This window comes from Pipistrellus kuhlii, unplaced genomic scaffold (genome assembly GCF_014108245.1).
Source record: "Pipistrellus kuhlii isolate mPipKuh1 unplaced genomic scaffold, mPipKuh1.p scaffold_m20_p_10, whole genome shotgun sequence".
Classification (NCBI taxonomy): domain Eukaryota; kingdom Metazoa; phylum Chordata; class Mammalia; order Chiroptera; family Vespertilionidae; genus Pipistrellus; species Pipistrellus kuhlii.
Window position 1 is genome coordinate 9,794,314 of NW_023425405.1, and position 23,024 is coordinate 9,817,337.

At 39.4% G+C, this 23,024-nt stretch overlaps 1 protein-coding gene across 1 annotated transcript in view; it reads right to left on the reverse strand.

Moving 5' to 3' along the window:
• Positions 1-23,024, reverse strand: part of GRM8 (glutamate metabotropic receptor 8) — a 702,547-nt gene that overhangs the window by 104,498 nt on the left and 575,025 nt on the right. Inside the window, exon 8 of the mRNA XM_045576508.1 lies at positions 11,363-11,499. Coding sequence (XP_045432464.1) covers positions 11,363-11,499 — 137 coding nt within the window. The remainder of the gene's footprint in view (positions 1-11,362; positions 11,500-23,024) is intronic.

The window sequence follows — 23,024 nt, forward strand, 5'->3', positions numbered from 1 at the left end:
ATCTGAAGTATCCAATAGGATAATAAGAGATCTGGAAGAAATTCTACTGGATACCTATATTGAATTTCCAATTTTACAAACATGGAAACTGAAGCCACAACTATCTATATAATAATAAAAGAGCACTATGCTAATTAGACTATACATCTTCTGGATGCCATTCTGGATGTCCTTCCTGACAAAATCAGGGCCACAGGGAAGGCAGCCGGGGTCCCTGGTGCCTGCAGTGCAGATGGCCTGAAGGAAGCCAGCCAGAGTCCTGGGTGCATGTGGGTGGCCCGAGGGAAGCCAGCTGGGCCCGTGGTGCCTGTGAGAAGCCAGATCAGGCCCCGGGTGGGCAGCCTGAGGGAAGCCAGCCTGGGTCCTGGGTGCCTGCAGGTGGCCCGAGGAAAGCCAGCCTGGCTCCCAGGTGCCTGCAGAAAGCTAGGCAGTGTCCTAGATACCTGTGGGCAGGCATCCTGAGGGAAGCCAACCTGGGTTCTGGGTCCCTGTGGGTGGCCTGAGGGAAGCCAGGCTGAGTCCCAGTTGTCTACCAGTGGCTGGAGGAGGGAAGTGCGGGTCCTGGATGCTGGAGGAAAGCTGGTACCAACAGCTGGGGAAAGGGAGGCCTACTCTTGCATGAATTTTTGTGCATCGGGCCTCTAGTCCTATATAATAAAAGGTAATATGCAAATTGATTAAACAGCAGAACAACTGGTCACTATGATGTGCACTGACCACCAGAGGGAAGATGCTCAATGCAGGAGCTACCCACTGGTTGTCAGTGAGCTCCCACAAGCAGAGTGCTCAGGCAGAAGCCCAGAAGCTGGGCTCATGGGTGGCTGGTGAGCACAGCAGAGCTGGCAGGAGCCTCTCCCACATCAGCAGCAGTGCTAAGGATTTCCAACTGATGGATTAGGCCCACTCTCCATGGCAAGAGGGTGAAGGCTGGGCTGAAGAACACCCCCCCCCCCCTTTAAGTCCACAAATCTCGTGCACTGGGCCTCTAGTCCTATACAATAAAAGGCTAATATGCAAATATACCTAATGGCAAAACAACTGGTCGCTATGATATGTGCTCACCACCAGGGGCCTTGTGCGGAACATGGAAGGTGTTGGTTGAGATGAGAAGCAGGTGAGTCAGAGCACCAGTTGCTGTCATGTGGGCGAGTCTCTGGTGGTTACTGAAAATTCTTTGCTCCCACATGCTGCCGTACCACCTGATGCTCGCACCTGCTGCCAGCACTGGCCCTGCTCATACCCACTGCTGGCTCCTCCTCTCACCCACTGCCAGTTCCCGGGGCCAGTCCTGATCACTCGGCTCCATCAGTGGATGCAAGTGGCAGCAGCTGCCATCCCTGATCACCCCTGAGGACTTCTCCACCTCCTCCTGCTCCTGAGGAGCAATAGGGGCAGCAGCTGCCACTCATACCTTCTGCTGGCACCAGCCCCACTCATACCTTCTGCTGGCACCAGCTCCACACCCTCTCCAGAACTTCTTATTTCTTATCTTATTGATAATAGCTACTCAAACCAGTTTGATGTGGTATTTCATTGTGATTTTGATTGGGATTCCCCTTATAAGTGATGTAGAGCAAATTTTCACTTATCTGATGACAATTTGTATGTTTTCCTTGGAAAAGAGTCTGTTTGGTTTTTAAATAACTTACCACTAGAGGGGAACTGGGTAAAGAGAACATGAGTTCTTTCTTTATTGTTTCTTACAGCTGCAAGTAAATCTACCATTATCTCAAAAGAGTAAGTTTAATTAAAACTGATTTATAACAAAAGAATGAAATACTAGAAAAAGTTAGCATTTTTCTGTGTCCTTATGTTCTTGTTATATCCCTTGGTCATTTATTTATAGGTTTAAAAAAAGAATATTATTTTATGTCTCAACTGCTGAGTGCATACACAACTGCACTTTCTGCAACTTCACTTGTAGATAAGGATTCATAATCTCAGTGAAATGGTATAAGACTTTGGAAAATTCCAACTTCTAGCTCTATTTTCCTTTCTTAAATAGTGGAAACTTTGAGGGAAGATGGTGTGTTACATTTTTTATATTGTCAACAAGACATGTTAACTTTATTCATTTTAGTTTCATGCTCTTATCAGCTACTGACCTATACCTATAATTTGGGGCTACATATTTTATTTGCATGTAATATTTTTAATCTTCCTTGTAATTCTCTTGTCCATTGTGGATTTTACATAATGCTGATGTGTCTACTGAGCTTTTTAAAAATACCCTAAGATATAGGCTTTACATACATTTTAGTAAACTTACCATAAAGAAATGATTTTTTACCAGGTATTCTATTCAAGATTATAATCTCATGTTTATAACCTTATTTTAGTCTTACTTATACTGCTCATCATGTTAAACTAGCAGTTACTTTACTCCACCCATGGTTAAATAATGATTGCTATAACATTTATTATCACTTATAAATTTATTTTCCCCACAAAATTCTAAAGTCCCCATCTTCCTTTGTCATTCTTTGACATTGGTATAAAGAGGCTTCTTTTTTTTTTTTTTTTACTTTGTGTTATGCTCTTCTTTAAGTTCCATCTATATCATTTTAATTATTACTTATTGAAATAACTATGAAGCACTTGTGACTTTTCCTATTTTTCATTAATAACCACAGATTATTTTACTGCCCTACTTATATTTTCCCTGATATAAATGCTCTACTAAATTACAACAAGTGCCTGACATAGATCCATATAATTGAGCCCAGTTTCTCAGACCCTAATCAGATTAAATCATATTTTATATGACATAATTTTGTTGTTCTTAAAATAGTAGCATGATTGCTTTCTTATTCTAATGAATGGCCTAGATGAATCTATATGTAGATATATAGATGTATCTATATAACTTTCTTCTTTCTACTTCATTCCCTCACTTGTTTGTTTGTTGTATTATCCTACCACAATAAATACATACATTAGTATAGTCCTTTAAAATATCTTAGGGAAATAGGCACAAACCAAGTAGATGAATATATAAGGTGGAGAGAATCTGTCAATTAGATAAAATAAGAAAGAAAATCATTCTTCTTTGTTTTGTTGTTGTTAATCCTCACCTAAGGATATTTTTCCATTGAATGATTTTTAAGGAAAGTAGAAGAGAGAGGGAAAGACAGAGAGAAACACTGATGTAAGAGAAACATATCGACTGGTTGCCTTTTGGGTGAGCCCCAACCAGAGCCCGGGCCAGGGAGGAGTCTGCAATCAAGGTACATGCCCTACACTTTGGTCCACAGGCCGGTGCTCTATCCACTGAGCAAAATAGCCTATGCCAAGAAATTCATTCTTAATCACAGCGTCTACTAAGTAATGAAACAATCTCTTCTCCAGCCAATCCACATTTTTGACAAAGATTTTCCTTGGAGTTTACAGCTGAGCATCTCTCAATTACTACCGTAAAGAATATCAACACATGATCTCATAGCATTTGAGAGCCTATAAAATTGAGTTTCAAGCAATCTTTCTTCATTCCCATGATGTCCTCTGCTCAGACTGTCCTCTGTTCAGGCTGCTCAGGATCACCCTCATTCCTTAAGTAAACTGTGTGCTTTTCTTTCTCCATATAACAGCATAGGTAACAGTCCTCATCTTTATTAATGCATTTCCAACAGGCATTATGAAATCCTTGTGTAAGCAGGGTAGGCCTACCCATCCAATGGATATTATTTATCAAAGGCAGACTTCATCAGAAGTTGCTTCATAACTATAAAATCCTACAGAGTATAGGAAGCACTACAAACAGCATAGGCAAGAATATGAATGGTATGAAACTTCTGAATGTCAGACTTCTCCTATAAGGCCACCCAAATATTAGAATCTTCCCAACCTATCTCCTTGGGGTTCTTGAAAACCAGTTAAATCAAAATAGTTCCCCAGTTTCTCCAGGCTCCAAACCAAGGTAAAATATGTTTCCTTGGAAGCACCAATCCAATTCTGCTAATAAAAATGTGCATTTAAAATTGACAAGAATAAAGTAACACAGTTGGATGCATTCAGAGTTAATGACGGAGGCATATCCTTGGATCCTGCTCCCGAATATTGCTGCTAATCCAGGAATGACACTAGGGACTGAATCTAAAATACCTCTAAACCATTTCAGCACCTAACACAGTAATGGCATAATGGAGTCACTTTTTTCCAGAACAAATGGATACATAGATGAATGAATGGATGAGTGGCCTGTATACTCTTCCAACCTTCTCTGGCCACCGAAGTAATTTAAAATTCAGCTTAAAGTTCATCTGTCAAGAAACTTGACCCAGTTCCCCAAGTTGGAGATAACTATTGTATCTTCTGAATTTATAGTTTTTTCTTTAGTCTGTACCTGTCTAATTGTGTTTTCATTACAGTTAAATTCAAGTATAGCATTGACTTTAATAGACTGCAAATCCTTTATATCTTATTGAATCTTGTATTCGTCAAAGGTTTAACATCCTGCCTGCCAGGGAGCAGTCACTGAATAAATAATGTGTGTACAAGTAGTCTACTTTCTAATCAATACTCTTGGATCATTGCACCATATTCAGTCAGTATTTAGAAAATCACATATTATTAATAACTTCTCAACAAATACTTATTGAACACCTACTCTGACTTGGCAAGAATATAGTTAAAATTTAATCATTTTGACATTTGCTCAATGTGTCAAAAACATGAATTTACCAAATGCTTGTTTTCTCATAAACATTGATAGCAAAAATGACATTCCTGAAAACAATATTTTTTTATATAATAGACAAGTATATAGTTTTAATAATGAATCATCTTGCAACAAGGAAAGGGAGCAGAACAAAATATTTTCAGAATAGTGTATAAAAGCATTTATAATAGCATTTCAAGTTCTATTGGAAGGTAATGACAGATCTCAGGGAACTAATTTTACCTTCATGTTTGTAGGAGAGGGAGCTCTATACATAATGCTTGTCTCAACATGCACCAACCCTACAGAATAAAAGGTTAATATGCAAATTGACTGAACAGCAGAATGACCAGTCACTATGATGTGCACTGACCACCAGGGAGCAGACACTCAATGCAGGAGCTGCTCCTGGTGGTCAGTGAGCTCTCACAAGGGAACATTGCTTAGCCAAAAGCCAGACTCAGGGCTGGCAGGTGCAGCTGTGGTGGTGGGAGCCTGTCCCACCTCTGCAGCAGCACTAAGGATGTCCAACTGCTGGCTTAGGAGGAAGTGGGCCTAAACCAGCACTTGGACATCCCCTGAGGGCTCCTGGACTGCAAGATGGTGCAGGCCAGGGTAAGGGACCTTCAGAGTGCATGAACTTCATGCACCAGGCCTCTAGTGTTAATATAAAAGAACATTTTCAAATGCAGGCAACTTTGCAAATGAGGAAATAGAGGCAAAATGAAAAATGCATGATTCCTAAGAATCAACACAAATAAAATGTCAAGTCCTCCTCAAGCACTGTTTCAACTCCTTTCAATTTATTCATATTTAAAGATGATTTCAATATTCTTCACTATAGAAAGACTGTTCTTCTCCAAAATGAACAAATCTACTTATTTTGGTTAAAAACTTTGATGTTTATCCAAAACAGTAAACATTAGAGGCAAACAAGGAGACTCAGAAATTTTGCTTTGCTGTATTCCAAGCAAGTTGAGAAAACCCCAGTATAGGCATGTATTTGAAGGGACATCAATAGGCAAACAAATATATTCAATTATAATATCATGTCATAAGTACCATACTACAGGTACATAGGAAAGATGGTTAAATTCCATCATAAATTTTGCTTATTGTCACCAATAAATTGGAATCATGGAACCCATTGGTTTGTCATACCAAAATAAACATTTGAGGATACAAGTATATGCACAGACAAACTTTCATGGTATATGCACACCTTTTACAGTTACTACCTACTTAGAACATCAAGATAAATACAGGAAAGATTTTGCAAATATGGTGTTTCATATTGAAATACCTGTTATAGGTGCTCCTTAGCAGCCTAGTTATACTGGCAAAACAAAACAAAACTATTGTTATCATATTTATTTAACACTAAATATGTGTCAGGCAATGTTCTAGGCTGTTTGTATGTAAATTGCTGTTTGTTTGTGCAATTTCCTTTAATTATTCCAAGAACTCTATGAAGTAGTTATGATTGTTTCAAGGTAGGTGAAGAACCTGAGACTGAGGTAAATACAATGTGTCCCAGGCTATAAGACTCATAAATGGGATGTTGGAATTCAAACACCACCTTCTGATTTGAGAGTCTTGTTCTTGACCACAATGTATCTAATCCTCATTGATTGTCCCCATTTAATAGATGAGAAAGCCAAGGCTCAGAAATCAGTACCTATGAAGTGGCCCACTCAAAAATTAAGTCAAGTTTAATGAAGCCTTTCTTCTTCCAAACACCCTTTCCAATTGACACTACACTGAATGGCTAGACTATTATGATTTCTGAATGCATAATAATCTGGCCACTCAGTGTATATCCTATATAATAAAAAGGCTAATATGCAAATTGTCCCCTTGACCAGGAATTTGACCAGCAGACAGGCCAGCCAACCGCTCATGTCCCTTCCCCCTGGCCAGGCTAGCCAGACCCCATCCATGCATGAATTCATGCACCGGGCCTCTAATATATATATACCGAATGGCAAGATTATTATGCTTTCAGAGATCATAATAATCTGGCCACTCAGTGAATAACACTAATCATGTTGAGGTACCTGTGAACTCACTATTCTTTACTATGTTTATTTATCTTCAAATTATTTACTTGACTAAAAAGAGAAGAAAACCAGACAAGCAAAAACCCATCTCATTCCTACACCAACATCAAAAAAAGTGGCTCTGTTTGGAAGAGTAAAAATGTGAGCCCTGTGTAATTTTAGGCCAGCCCAGTAACCTTGATCCACCCTCTTCCTGTGGACTCAAAGCAGCATATGGCTGTTCCTTCTCAGGTCAGGCTTCGATGCTTACTCTGAACCTCTAGATTGCAATATGTTTGTAATCACTAATAAGGATCACCTGTCTCTTGAGAAAATCAGCTAACAAATAGAGAGGCACAATTGTTCAACTTCACTTTCATGTGTGCACTGAGATTAGAAGCCCTAAATTAAACAAATAATTTACATTAACTGATAGTAATTGCTAAGTGGAGAACATATGTTAGTTCCTTAAAAAAATAAATAAAAAAGCAATATTTGGAATAAAAATGTTTTTGATAAACTAAAACACCTTATAACTTTTCAGGAAAAAGAAAGGAATTACTTTATAAAAATTATTTCACTCCACTAATATATATTCAGGGCAAATTTGCTGTGCTCATATATGCTTAATTATATACTCTCCATGTACAAAATCATCCTATGGTTGAATTCAGGCAGAAAAACTGGCTCTTGGAAAATAAGCAGACATCAGTCTAATAATTGGCTGATAATTGTTTATCACTGAGAGTGTGAAATATATTATAAATCTGGTTTAATAGCATAAGGAGAGATGGAGTATACAGTGAGTAATACTCTTCCCTGTCCCTCATCAACTTTCACCAGATTAGCAATCTCTCTCCACACTGCCTTGCAAAACCATGCACACACTCTGGCAGGTGGTTCAGTTGGTTGGAGCATCACCCCACACATCAGAAATATCGCAGGTTCAATTCCCAGTCAGGGCACATTCCTAGTTGTGGGTTCAATGTCTGGTTGGGGCACATCCTGGAAGGAACCAATCAATATCTCTCTCCCTTCCTCTTCCTCTTCCTTTCCCTCTCCCTCTCCCTCCCTCTCCCTATTCTTATCCTTCTCCCTTCCTCTCTAAAATCAATGAACATATACTCAGGGGAGGATTATTAAACTCACAACAAAAAACATGCAAACACCTTCATCAGTGCACCTGCCTCATTGCACTAGAATTATTGGTTAGAGTGTCTGTCTGTCCTAGGCTGTGAGCTCCCTGACCACAGGGACCACATATTCACTCTAGTCCTAACACTTAGCACAGAATATATGCACAGAAAGAACTTAACAAATCCATTCCCAGCTAGCCACCTAAGTGACAATAAGTGGCTGCACATTACTATAAAAAAACAAACTATGTATTTCTCTTCCATAAAGTGTACTTTTTAAGTGCAGATAGATTTGCTAAATCATTAAGGGCAATAGTAAAGTCAGGCAGAAACAGTGAGCTGTGGGAACACATAGTCAACATTTGAAGTGTAGAGATTCTCTCTGAACTTTCTAAAAGCAAGAGCCTCTTCTAATAGAGACCTTCACTCTTCACCACATGCATTAGCAGACCTCCCAGTGCCCACACAGAATCATGAGGCACCAGGTTAATAACAGGTAATATTGATGCATTTCATGTGTGCCAGGCCCTGGACTAAATGCTTCATTTTACTGTTCCATTTAATACTCATTACCACCAAGTAAGTAGGTGTTAATAATGTTGCCATTTTACATATGACCAAAGGGAGGCAAATAATTTGTTTGGTGCCTTGACCAAGTTCTAAGCAGAATTTTAATAAATTGGTCATTTTCCAACCACCCCCCACTCCACCTTCAAGCTGGTGACTGATCCAACTCCCAATAAAATTTAGTTTTTCTGGATAAATTATGGAATTCAACAGAATTGACATAACCTCTCCCCATAGTTTAATTCACTCTCTTTTCTTCTCACATTTTCATTCTCCCTGTTTCAGTACAATAAGACTTATATCAAGTTATAAATGATCATGATCATGCTTGAGAGATAATTCTTACAACTGGTTTTGTTGTCTTTTATGAACAATAACATGATATAAAGTTTTATAATAAACATATCACTCACAAATAGAGAGGTGTGTATATATATATATACTTCTGTGTGTAATTATTTTAGGTATCTTGGTATTATATATTAATACACATATTGTCAACCACTTAATTTTGTTATGCAAACATCTAATCATAAGACTCTAATAGGTGGGTTGGCATTAATAAAAAATAAAAAAAGGAGCTTCATTTTAGCCCTTATCAAATTTTCTTTGTCAAATCTATTCTACTTAACATAGGTCCATTTTCAAAAGGGCTTTGCCAAAAAGTTATTGCTCCTCAGATTGAAGACAAGGGGGTGGGGAGGTGGGGTGAGGAGAGATTAACTGGAGAACCTATATGCATAGCCCATGGACACAGACAATAATATTGTAGTATGGTGCAGGCCTTTGGGGGGGGGGGGGGCAGTGCATGCTGAGTGGAGGAGGTCAATGGGAACAAAAGGGGGACATCTGTAATACGGTCAACAATAAAGATACATTTTAAAAAGCTATTGGTTTTCAGATTGGCACCAATGACCTGCAGAGCTGCTGATGATGTGTTTGGATAAATGTCAATCTGGGTTGCAGAACAAGGGGTAAGACTTCAGGAGGCTATTCCTTGAAGGACAGTGTAGATACATGGTCCTGCATAGCACAGCAGTAGTTGAAACAGAAGTGCGGTTGTGCTATTCAATACAATTGTGCTAATTATCAGGAAGCCATTTCAGAGACAATCGATCCTAAATTACCCTAGTTTTGTTATTTCTCATCATCTGCTTCTTTTCCGAGAACATTGGTGACTGATGCTGTATAAACATACACTGAAGGGCTATCTTTGGACATGTGAAAGTGAACGTGTATTAAAAGGCTAAATAGATGTCTGCTGAGTGGGCTCACACACATGAAAGCCCATGTGTACATTATCCTCTCACCCTCATATGTGGTATGAGCTTTTACCTTTTAGCTAGGATAAGCTGTACCTAGGAAATGAACTTCATTATTGATTTAGGAAATGAACTCAACTCTCACAGTGTTATGGTAGCTTTGAGAATCAAGAAGAGAAGATACTTACATTAGAGAAAAGCATGGAATACAAATTAATTCAATAGAAAGTAGCAGAGTATGATTCCCATTCATTTGAAGCACTTTAAAAGCATTTTATTGCCTACGGAGGAAACACTGCTGCTGTAACAATTCCTTGGCCATCAATTTCTGCAAATAGTACTATGTTATAGGTGTAGAAGAGATACTGAGTGAAAGGATGCCCGTCCTTTTCTGAGATACAGGGCAGTCCCTATTTTATATCCAGGGAAACCAGTGAGCACTGCTATGGCACCAAGGGCATTCAAATGAGAAATAATTTCCTACCCAGCGGTAAAGTGTTCCAACCATCCTACCCAGGCCACCACCGCCAGCCCTGTACCCTGTAACTTCCTGAGTTTCCTTATTCATCAAGTTCAGGATTGACTTTCTGCTCAGAGCCCCTTATGATTGGTGGGTGTCAATCAAAGACAGCTCTCCCCAAAGTCCCCGAAGCCTCCTTCCCTAGGAGAGCTCCTTGGAGATGTTCCAACCAGGAACATCTGAAAAAGTTCCTCTGCCCTTCACCACCCCGCATGCCACCCACACCTGGTCCCCACCACACCCCAGCGGGAGAAGACAGAGCTCTGTGGCCCTGTGGCACCCGGGCAGGCAAATGCCCAGCCGTGTTTGGCATCATCCACAGGCCCTGAGACCCTGCTTCTACCTGCTCTATCCAAGTTGTCCTCACATGACATTGTGTTTTGACAGCATCTGAGGTAAGACAGGGACAGCAGACAGTTCTAAAGGCTAATAAATAATAGTCATTACATTGGGTATGTTAACTTTCTCTGGTGCTGCCATCAAAAGGTGAAATGTAGCCCTAACCGGTTTGACTCAGTGGATAGAACATCGGCCTACAGACTGAAGGGTCCCAGGTTCAATTCTAGCCAAGCATGTACTATGGTTGTGGGCACATCCCCAAGAGGGGGTGTGCAGGAGGCAGCTGATTGATGTTTCTCTCTCATAGCTGTTTCTAACTCTCTATCTATCCCTTCCTCTCTGTAAAACAATTAATTAAAAAAAAAATTTAAGCAAGATGAAATGTAGATCCAGATCAGGATGCACTTCCATCAATCAGATGTATTCTAACGGTTCCCTCTGTAGATGTGGTAAAGATGAAAAATACTTATTTTTAAGCCCCAACTTTAGCATTCATGTCATACTCTATCATCCACCCCCTAGCCCTCCCTCCTACACACACACACAGGGTACAAAGATTTGACTCAGTGAATCTTTCGGAAAAGAGCAAAGTTGCCTTTAAGTGTATATATCGTCAATGAAAAGAAAATGAAATATTTCATTAAATCCCTACAATTACCAGCTATCTCTATAGACATTGAAGACTTTCCATCACATTTTACAGTTGAAGATAGAATCAAATCATACATTTCCTAAAAATGCACTTGGGAGAAAATGTATTCTAATAAAGGTTATATACTTTAAAATAATGCATTCTTCTTTGAGAACAATATCCACTGGTGTACATTTATATTGATACTTGCTTTTAGGTGGAGCTGATTGGTCCAGTGCCCGATGACCTTGTACTCCGTACTCTTGTTGGTGATTTGGTACTGGAAGATGTCGTAGCGCCCAGGAGCATCTCCATTCTCATTAAAAGTGACGGGTGTGCCAGCACTACCTATAAATGTTCAGAAAACAAAGTTAATAAACTCTTCGTAAGATAGCCCACTGGGCTTGTTTCTCTCTGAGAAAGAGAGGTATATAAAAATATATTGTGCATGGTAAGAGATATGAAGAGTTGTAATCCATATAAAGTCAGTCTTAATAGCATAATATCTCCTACATGAAACGAGGCCCAGCAGTAGGTACAGGGAGTAGACATGCTTTACCGTGCATGAGAGAAAGTAAATGATGAGTATCAAGTTAGGCATAACAGTTACATGAATAAAAGTGGATGGGCTGCATATTCAATAGTGGCTGCAGAGAATGACAGCTAATGAAGAAGAGTGTAGATGTCTTGGAGTACAGCAGCTCTTGTACAATTGGAACTACCAACTGCAACTCAAAATGTGGCAGGAAAACGACCCAGCCGGATTCCCTGGGGTTTTGCTTTACTCTGATCTGAGCTCCCTTCAGAAGCAGGTGCCCTATGCAGTTTCTCTGCCAAGCCTTTGCTTCCACTACCTTTGCCCAAGAGCATACCCACGTGGGCTGCTGTTGGGAAGCTTTCAGTGGGTGAGGAAGTGATCCCTGGGAAGTCTCAGCCCTGCTCAGATCATAGAAGTTCTCCTCATTCACTGCGACAGGTGTGAGAGTGGCAGGGCAGCAGGATGCATGAAACACCTTCTTTTCTAAACTCCCATTTCTCTCGTGAGCTTTCATCTTTTCTCTTAAAAGCTTCTGCTCACTTTTATGTTCCCTCCTATTACCTTTTTTATAATCACAGGTTTTCAGAGTAGAAAGGGATCACTACCCCCAGTGTTTTCCTGATCCATGGAGCTTCGGTATCTCTACAAACCTTCCTTTACTCTAACAGCATTCAGAGACCCTCCCCACCTCATGTTCTTGGACTACCCTTTGGTATCTGGACAACTTCACCTGACACCAGCCCCGTTTCTTTGTGTCTGTCTTCTCTCTGCAGGCCCCTTCCCTGACTTTCTTCTCACAGCATACTGAATTTAATTTTAATACTGTACTAGGAAGTGTCCCCTTATCGCAATCTCTTTTCCATATTATATTCTCCAAAAATGTATACTACCAATTGTTCTATAAGCCAACTCCATATATTTCCATCTTAGCATGAGTTCCTTATCCTACCTGTGGAGCTTTTAATTAAAACCAATAATAACAAAATTCTACTTTTAACTTGTCAAACAAAATGGATGACTACAGAAAGGAACTTTCAAATAAACACAATTAGAATAACACAGCAGCAATCAGGGTACGTTCCTAGAATTAAATGAAGAGATGTCTAACATCCTCTGTTCTCTGGGATCTCCCTAAAATTTAAACAGTGTGATGAGGTCTCTGATGAGGCCAGAGCTAACTGGAATTGGCCACAAAAAGTGGTACAGCATGGAAGAGAGAGTACTGGCCTGAGAGTCAAGAGGGTCATGTCCATTGTAACTCTGCTTCCCTGTTTATTTCTACAATGTGGGCATGTCTCTTTCTTCACCTGTCACACGGGGACTTAACAAGGAATATGAACATATTTTGAAATCCTAAAGGAGTTGTATGTTTTTAAATTATGATTAATAGTTCATGTGGGAAATTACTTACTATATAAATTAAGAAAGAAATGAGGAATTATGAAGTAAAATAGGATCTTTCCAAGCAATCAGTACTGCTTAGCTACTCCTGACATACTCATGGGGAAAACCATTTTCATACCTGATTAAAACCTTTTTTAACTCCTAGTGACCTCAAGCAGGTTAACCTTTCAATCCTCAGTCTCCTTAGATGTAAAACTTTGGGTAATAAAGCCACTTTAAATAAACAATTGTTCAAGGGCAATGAACAACACTTCAGGTATTTAGATGTGATCCTTATTCATTCCATATGTATTTCAGTATACACCAAAGCAGAGTAATAGACAGAATATTAAAAGTTCTTTAAGTGATATATAGACAAAAGATTATGGAAATTCAAATGGAAGGTATTCCTGAGTGGAAAAAATACATGTTATGAAGTTTGCATTCACATCATCATGAATTCCTGACACTTATGTGTTACTCCAAAAAATATTGATGTCATATTCTCCATGAATAAAGGAACATTTTATTTTCTCTAAGTAAAATTCCCAATATTGTCACATTTTTCACTGAAGGACTATTTATGTATATAAAAGGCTAATATGCTAACTGTATCTCTGACCATCCAACTAGTAGCTATGAAGTGTACTGACCACAGAGGGCAGACTCTCATTGCAGAATCTGCCATGACGCTCACTGGCCATTTATATAGAAACTGCACTGTGGATCTGGCACCAACAAAGCAACACTAGGCTTCCCCCAAGTGGGACACACAGCCCACCAAATTGCAGCCAATGCTGCTGAGACCCCATGGTGCAAAATGTGCCCCACAGCCCAGCCCAGAAATGGTCTCTGTGGGCACCGGGTAATGATGTCACATAGCAATACCTGGCTTCCTCTCACTAGTGACTAGCCTCCTTGCAGTTTCTTTAGCCCAGGAACATGAGTTGCTTTATAGCCAGGTGCAAACATTTTATATTTTAACCAAATGTCTGTGAAGCATTTTCTGTGCCTCATCTCATTTGATCCTCCCAGAAGTCCTGGAGTAAGTAGATAGGAGTCTTGGTAGAAGCCTAGATATCAGAGATTTAGAAAGTTTAGAAACTTGACCCAATTGAAAATAAGTAAGAAATTGTGGAACTTGAAAATGACTTCAGGTTTTCTCACTGAGCAGAATATAGTAAAACACTGCCATAGTTAAATATTTCATCCTTTGTTCTCCCTGCATGATCTACAATATAATCTCCTTCATGTTGATATTTACTGCTGTGTTGCTGACAAGTACCTGAAAGAGTAGTTGTGGTGCTTCACTGGGCTGGAAGAAGTTTGGCTAAATCAGAAAGCAGGTCTAATTAAGCAAGTTTATCTATATACTAAAGGCCCAGGGCACAAAATCCATGCACTGGTGGGGGTTCCTACTCCCTCTCATAATCCCCAAGCCCTTACAGGATGTCCTAATGACAGTTTAGGACATCCCGTGAGGAGTGTGACCACAGGCTGCAGGAGGAGACCAGGGGAAGGTGCCACCCTCATCACCCCACTGCTGCTGCCACTGATGGCCACCACAGCCAAGGTGTTCTCATCAACATGGACTCCAGTCTCTTCACCACAAAAATATGACAACTTGCTTTAGGCATTTTCAAGATGTCTCTTTCATAGGATATGACATTTCTTTTTTCTTTTATTTTTTTTTAATCCTCAACTGAGAATATTTTCCCACTGAATTTTAGAGAGTGTGGAAGAGAGAGGAAAAGACAGAGAGAAACCTCAATGTATTATAAAAGGACACTTCGATTGGTTTCCTCCTGCATGAGCCCTGGCCTGGGCCCCGGCCAGGGAGAAGCCTGCAACCCTGGTACATGCCCTTGATCAGAGCTGAACCTGGACCCTGCAGTTTGCAGGCCAAGGCTCTATCCACTGACCCAAACTGGCTAGGGCAGGATATGATCTTTCTTAGGTCGAGGGACATGAGGCCACACCCCCTGCCATGCAGGGCTTTATGGGAAACCTCAGGCCATGTTCCTGCCCAGAGGAGCTTGGCTGGGGACCTCAGGCTGCACCTTCCCCCAGTGCCAGACTGAGAGACCTCAGGCCGTATCCCCTGCCAGGGTGATGGGCTGGAGGACCTGAGGCTCTGTCCTCCACCAAGGCACCAGGCTACCCAGGATGGAAGACTGCTACTTGTATAACACATTCTCACAAATGTCTCAGAATTATATATAATTCCTGGTGCCCCCCTGTTCCTATACTTCTTTTCTCCAACGTGAGAAAGTATATTGGAAAGTAAGTGAATGAGAGATGTAGTATCACAAAAATAATAAATGTTCAACTTAGATATTCAAATATAATTATTAATAGCAAGTTACACAAAATGTGACACTGCATTAAGAGGCAATATACTAAAGTGGTAGGAGTGTGGGTTTTGGAGCCAGATCATTGGGTTTAAATCCCAGCTCTATTATCTCAAATCAGTTACATAATTTCACTTGTCTACTCCTTAAAATGAGCTATAGTAATTCCCATCTCAGGAGGATAGATGAGGTTTAAAAAATTAATATATGTAAAACATCTAGTATATAGTAAGCATTTTATAAATATTAGCCATGATTGTCTCTACTGTGTTATAACAATGCTATGTTTGAGATTCAGTGTCTATACAACAACACAAGAATTTCTTTGTGAGCATACATGGCTTTCCTGAAGTCCCCTTACTAATCTTTGTTCTCATCTTTCAACACAATGCCATGTATACTGAAACTACAGTTCTATGATATAAAGTCACCATGTTCTGTCTCAGTTTCCTATCTCTGCACATATTATTTTCTGTAAGTTCCCTTCACTCTTCCTACTAACTTTCTCTATATAATTCCTCCCAAATGTGACTTTAAGGTCATGCTTACAGAAACTTTTAGCAGAAGTCCAAGTATCTCTGCATGGCCTATCCTGCTGTATCATAGTACTTGCTACATACACTCCGAACACTTTTGTTATTCACCCCCATACCTAACCAAAACATGTATTCAGCAGATATTTATTGAGAACCTATTGTGTGTACACTTGGACTCTCCCACAAAACTATTGTCTCCTTAATAAAGGCAGAGTATATGTCTTATCTTTGTAGGTCTGCACCAAGGACAGTGCTTGATATTGAGTGAGCAATCAATAAATTACAATAATGCATGAAAGACACACCAACTAATAACATACAGAAAATCCATATATACCCTCCTCATAACATTATGAACTTCATTTATATCTCCTCTCACCTTTTATATTCACCAATGAAGGAGCTAAATCAGTACCTTTCACACTGTTAGCAATGTGATGCTAGAAACCACTTTTGTGACTCGTTTTACTAATCTGATTTCAGATCCTGAGCTAGGCTTGCAGTTGAGTACTTCAACCTTTCACATGAAAAATGAACTCTATTGGCATACTGGCTCTTCTCCAATGACTGCTCTGTGGTTCCATGATCTGTTTAACAAAGAACACCCTTGAGTAGCCATGAGGGGCCATGCTTTTTACTTATTTCTACAAGTAAAAAGTTAAAAGGCCACCCTGTTAATTTATATATAATAAATTATGCTCCATCAACTTTTCTTATTTTGTTTCTTTCCATCCTAGAGTTTAATTAATTCAGAAACTTTGAAGGCAATCAATTCCTTTAAACACTTTTTACTCGAAGTACACTGGAGGAGAAATGGAAACAAACAACCTGGAATTGTAAGGCAGCTTTTACCAGCCAGGAACTGTTCTGAGTCTATACATCTTGAATATTTTCTGTTCAATAAAAAAAAAATGTGTGGAAAAATGATATTTTTATTACTCGAAACATCAAGAACTTCAATGTGTTTTCGTAGGAAAAATGATACATCCAAAGAAGACTGTATGTGAAAATGCTGGATCTGTTCAATATTATTCCAGGGAACAGTAGGTATGGCCTTGGGATTCAGAGACTGGAGTATGATTTCTGGTTCTGCCAATTACTAGTACCTGTGTGATCTGGGAACATTACCCTCACTAAACCTGTTTTCTCAACTGTCAAGAGAGCATAATAACTCCAACATGCCTGGGCTATTCCTTAGTGGGTGATAGCATATGAGAGCTGTGCGGAGAATGGGAACTGGTATCATCATTATCCTTTCCTTTCCCATGCTTGTGCTCTTTGATCTACATTTTCTTGTTTTCACAACACAAAAAAGGAGAATAATTCATTCACCTTTGTGTGTAAATATTACAAATATATTGATAGTATGAGCCATTAAGTATATTTTCATGTTCAGTACTTTCCTTTTTCTCCTCTTACTACAAAACATCTGCTTTCCTTTTCATAACTACCTGCCCTATTGGGTAAGCAGGAAACAAATAAGGAAGTTAAACATGAAACTTACATAGTAATTTTTTAGTGCCATTAAGAGAAAAATCACTATGAGATATAAGTCATTGAGCAAAATGCCATAGGAAATACCAGTTTTCAACAGAATCTCAATTATTCATGCTCTTCCTCTATTTATCCAGTTAATTTTGTCAAGTATTTCTTAGGATCAATAAACAGAGGTATATATGTGAATCAGAATCATATCATAGTTTAATTATTTAGGAATAAGATTACTCATATACCAGTTACTCAGCCTTTGTTCGTGGAAGACCTCAGCATTTGATGCTCTATTCATCTCCATCCATATACCTGTTATCGCTTCTCTCCGCCTTGCTGTCTACTTGGATGACCCAACAGCCTGGCTTCTGCATTAGCTGACTTCCTCACTTTCAGTTATCATTCCTTTCACGCCTCTCACCACCCACTATTAAAACCACACTCTGGAAATGGTCTTGCTGAGTAACTATATTACTCTTTGGAAACAACTTTCACTCCTTACCCCTGAAACAATCCTATGAACCCCTAAATGTACTCATTAATTTATCAGCCCAATCTGTCATTAGACTTCACCCCATATAGTTTCTTTTCCCTCCTATTCTTGTATAGGTTCTATGACCTTCCCTGCAAATATCATCTGTTCTCTTGTACATTTCTATGTGTCCAGTTTTATTTCAAGGTTGAATCACAATCATGACTAAACTCAGTTGTGCATATTTTTAGCCTGCACTCAAGTAGCTCAATTATTATTTGAGAAAATCATAAAAATTAAATTTACTGTCTGGCAAGGCCTGGACTAGACTTGGGCACATGAGCTGCCTCAGGCAAGACTCAGAGGGAACCCCTCCTTAAATTCTGCACATTAGGTGCCCCTCTGGCTTCACTGAACCCTGACCTTGCTGTCTGATCTTACCTTAAATTCATGAACTCAGACATCACATCACTTGTTTAGTCAACATTGCTCCTGAATTCTGCCAAACTTTCCCAATTAGTCCACCCTCTTCCCCACCCCACCCCCGCCCCCCTTTGAGTGGCTCACTGTTCCAGGCCTCACATATCCAATACTTTTCTTCCCCATCACTTCAGCTCGACCCATACTTTTTCACACTGAGGGAGAAAAGCAAGGAGAAAAAAAACTCTCTCATCATGGAAAACCTACAACCTCCCTGCATCTACACAGTCATATTATCTCATCCTCCTGTTGGCACACATGGACCTGATCCTATTGGCCACATGTTCCTGATCCCTTCCCTAGTGCTGACCTCCTTCCACATGCGTGCAGTTTCACAGTTGATTTTTCTTTGTTTCACATCAACAAACTTAGACTGTCTGCAATATTCTCTTCAGTTTACAAATGAGTTCTCATAGCTCTCATCTTAAAAAGAAAATCAAGTAATCAAATCTTTTTACCACCCAGACTGCATCATTTCTACACTCTCAAAAGTAAAACAAAACTTAAAAAAATTAATATTCACCCAAGGATATGTTTCCTATTTTTATTTTATTTTATTTTATTTTATTTATTTATTTTTTTTTTGAGAGAGATAAAGATTGATGTGAGAGAGAACATCATTTGGTTGCCTTCCACACGTGTCCCAACCAGGGACTGAAATTACCTGACCAGGAATTGCACTGTAACCTTTTGGTATACAGGGCGATAGCCACACCAGCCAGGGCAAAGCAAAATTTCTTGAGTGAGCTGTCCTCACTCTTTCCATTTGATTGTCATTAACTCTTCACACCGTTTGCATTTGAAATTTAACCTCATAACTCAACTGATGAGTGTACAGATTATCCAATTACTTGTATCTCTGCTTGGTTGTTTGATATCTTAAACTTTATACATGATATATAACACTATTCTTTTTAGATTTTCAAACACATTTCTCAGTCTTTTTCCCCTTAGTGAGCTGCTGAGGACTGTCCATCCACCCAATCAAGTGAAAACCTAAGTCAAACCCCACTTCTAACTGTGAAGAACTAAGAAGAAGGAAGCTATAAACTTTAATTAACAACAATACATCAATATTGGTTAATGAATGCAACAAATGTACTACACTAATATGAAATGTTAATAATTAGGAAAATGTGTATGGGTAGGTAAAATATGGGAACTGCCTGTACTAACTGAGCAATTTTTCTGAAAATCAAAGTTTTTCTTTAAAGAAGTCAAAAAACATAAAGAAAGAAAAGATGAATTATTTTCAGTAATACATTTTATATCACCCAATACTATATGCAAAATAGTATGATGTCAAAACATAACAGTACATAACAGTATGAAAATATTAATGAGATATTTTATATTTATTTTTACATATCAGGTCTTCAAAATGTGGTTGTACTTTATGCTTACAGATCATTGCAGTTCAGACTAACCATATTTCAAGTGCTCAGCCTTCATCCATATTAATCAGTGCAGGACTGGAATATTTCATTCCAGAGGTCATTGCCATTCTGATTCAGCCTCCCTTCTCCTTCAATTGGACTGAACTCCCTTCACTAGTTTCTCCCCTAAAGAGATATCTGACCCTGGGTCAGTGGATGTCAGATCAGGAGATAAGATCCTAAAATTAAATCCAAACAAAACAAAAGCCCACGCCTCAGGCAATAACAGATTCTATCTCCAAAACATATCATTCTCTTCTGTAATTGGAAGTTGCTGTCTCTTTTTAACTCATCAAAATATTGCTGTAGAGTTAAAATCCTTTGGTGATCATACAACCATATGGTTAATGCTATGTTCCATCCAAGGACCATAGTCCATAAAATTCTTCTTAAATGTCATCAATTTGAATATCAATTTGAAACATGAGCAAATTTCAGTAATATCCAAATTGCTGCTTATGCTTCAGTCACTTCTTCATCTTCCTCTTCCTTTATGCTGATAGATGACTCAAGTTCTTCCAATTCCACATTTCAATATGCTCTTCAATTTCTTTATTAAGTATATCATCAAATTCTTCTCTACCTACTTTCCTTGCTGCATGGATGATCTTCCTAAATTCCCCATTGATCTCTGGGAAGCCTTTAAAATCATTCATGTTGATAACCAAAATGGCAGGATAGGTAAACACCTGAACTTTCTACCTGGCACAATCACATCAAAACTACAACTAAAAGACAAAACAGATATCATTCAGAACCATGGGAAGTCTGGCTGAGAGGAAGTTATACAAATAGAAGGAAAGAGAAAGAGAAAAGGAAACAGAAAAGCTGAGACTGGGAGGAGGTGCAGAGGTGCAGAAGTGCAGAGGTTCAGAGGCGCGTGCAGAATCGGGCTGGCAACTGGGTATGCAGTTGTCTTTTTCAATCAGGAGGGAGATACGAACTCCCGACTGCTCTGAACTCCAGTTCTGGGTGAGACTCTGGAGATTCATTCAGGGAGAAACTGGACTGTCTGGCATCAGGCTGGAACACGAGGGCAGCTTTCTCCCAGAGGTGCTTGCAGCAATCATTGTTCCTGCACAGTGCCGTGCACATTGCCGTGGGACACAGAGACCTGGGAACTCTTCCAGGCAGAACAGACCAGCAGTCATTTACTGTTTACTCTGCCCTGGTGATCCCCTGCAACCTCACCCCACCCAAGTTACAGCCCCACCTAAGCTGTGTGCAAAGGCTTTTGCATATGAATGGCCTGGCTTTTTGCAATCTAAAACCTAACAAACTGCAGCTATATCCAAAAGCCCCAGATCTTCCAAAAGAAGGCCCAAGGCTCAACAGCAGCTTGCATTGCTTCATAGCTGGGCCTCATCTGGGCACCTCAAAACCCCAAACAAAGAAGAAGAATCTGAAGATCTCTCTGAATCTCCTGCTGGGTAGTCTCAGGCAGTGGCTGCCTTTGTACCTCCTTGCAGATTCAAGAGCCAATGTACCCAGAGGTCAGAGTAAGACAATCCAGATTACAACTCTTCACATCCATAAGAGACACACTCAGGAGTCTGACTCAGTGAGCACCAAAGCCCCACTGAAGCAAGTCCTGCCCTATAAGGGTGTATTCAGCACAGAAGTTCTCCCATAGTAGACACAACTAGTCATCACAGCCAATTGGCCTGGAGATCAATTCCTCTCAGTGATACTAACAGCAATCAAGCCTTAACTACAATGCTGTGTACACAACCCACAAAGGGATGCACCAAGAGTGCAGACCTCAGGTAACTAGGGAGACAAAGCCACTGGGCCCTATAAGACACCTAGTACACAAAGTCACTCTATCAACATAGGGTAGCTTCCAAAATGCAGAGACAAAGAAACATGTCACAAATAAAAGAAATGGAGGAAAGCAAACTACTGGATATAGAGTTCAAAACCATGGTTAGAAGGTTACTCAAAAATCTAGAAAATTCTGAGAAATTTAGTGAGACCTTCAAGGATATAAAAAAGGACCAATTAGAAATTAAGCATACTCTTACTGAAATGAAGAATAATATACAGAGATCCAACAGTAGACTAGAGGATCCCAAGAATCAAGTAAAACATTTGAAATATGAAGAAGCAAAAAACACCCAACCAGAAAAGCAAAAAGGAAAAAGAATCCAAAAATATGAAGATAGTGTAAGGAGCCTCTGGGACAACTTCAAGTGTACCAACAACTGAATTATGGGGGTGCCAAAAGAAGAGAGAGAGCAAGATATTGAAAAACTATTAAAAGAAATAATGACAGAAAACTTCCCCAACCTGGTGAAAGAAAGAGACTTACAAGTCCAGGAAGTGCAGAGAATCCAAACAAACAAACAAACAAACAAACAAACAAAAAATCCAAAGAAGATCTCATGAAGACACATCATAATTAAAATGCCAAGGGCAAAAGAAAAAGAGAGAATCTTGAAAGCAGCAAGAGAAAAAGTTATCTACAAGGGAGAATCCTTTTGACTGTCAGCTGATTTCTCAACAGAAACTATGCAGGTCAGAAGGAAGTGGCAAGAAATATTCAAAGTAATGAGTAGCAAGAACCTACAACCTAGACTACTCTACTCAGCAAAGCTATTATTTAGAATTCAAGGCCAAATAAAGAGCTTCACAGATAAGAAAAAGCTAAATGTTATCATCACTGCCAAACAAGTATTATATGAAATACTGAAGGGTATTCTTTAAGAAGAGGAAGGAGAAAAAGGTAAAGATAAAAATTATGAACAACAAAATGACAACAAATATTTATCTATCAACAAGTGAATCTAAAAATCAAATAAATAAAATGTCTGATGAATAGAATAAACTGGTGAATATAATAGAATCAGGGGAATAGAAAGAGAGTAGCCTGATAATTATCAGGGGGGAAGAGGATTTGGGGGTGCATGAAGAGACTGGACAAAAATAGTACACCTATGGATGTAGACAGTGAGGGGGTGATAAAGGGCAAGGAGTGGGGTGGGAACCAGGTAGAGGAGCTTTGCAGGGGAGAGAGGAACAATTGTAATAATCTGAACAATAAAGATTTATTTAAAAATAAATAAATAAAATCACTCATGTCTTTCCTCCATAAGTTTTTCCAACAGGCATTTACAGTTTCTGGTTTTAATTCATCCACTGCAGCTGTGATGAATGTTACTGTGTCAGCAATGGTGAATGATTTCCAGC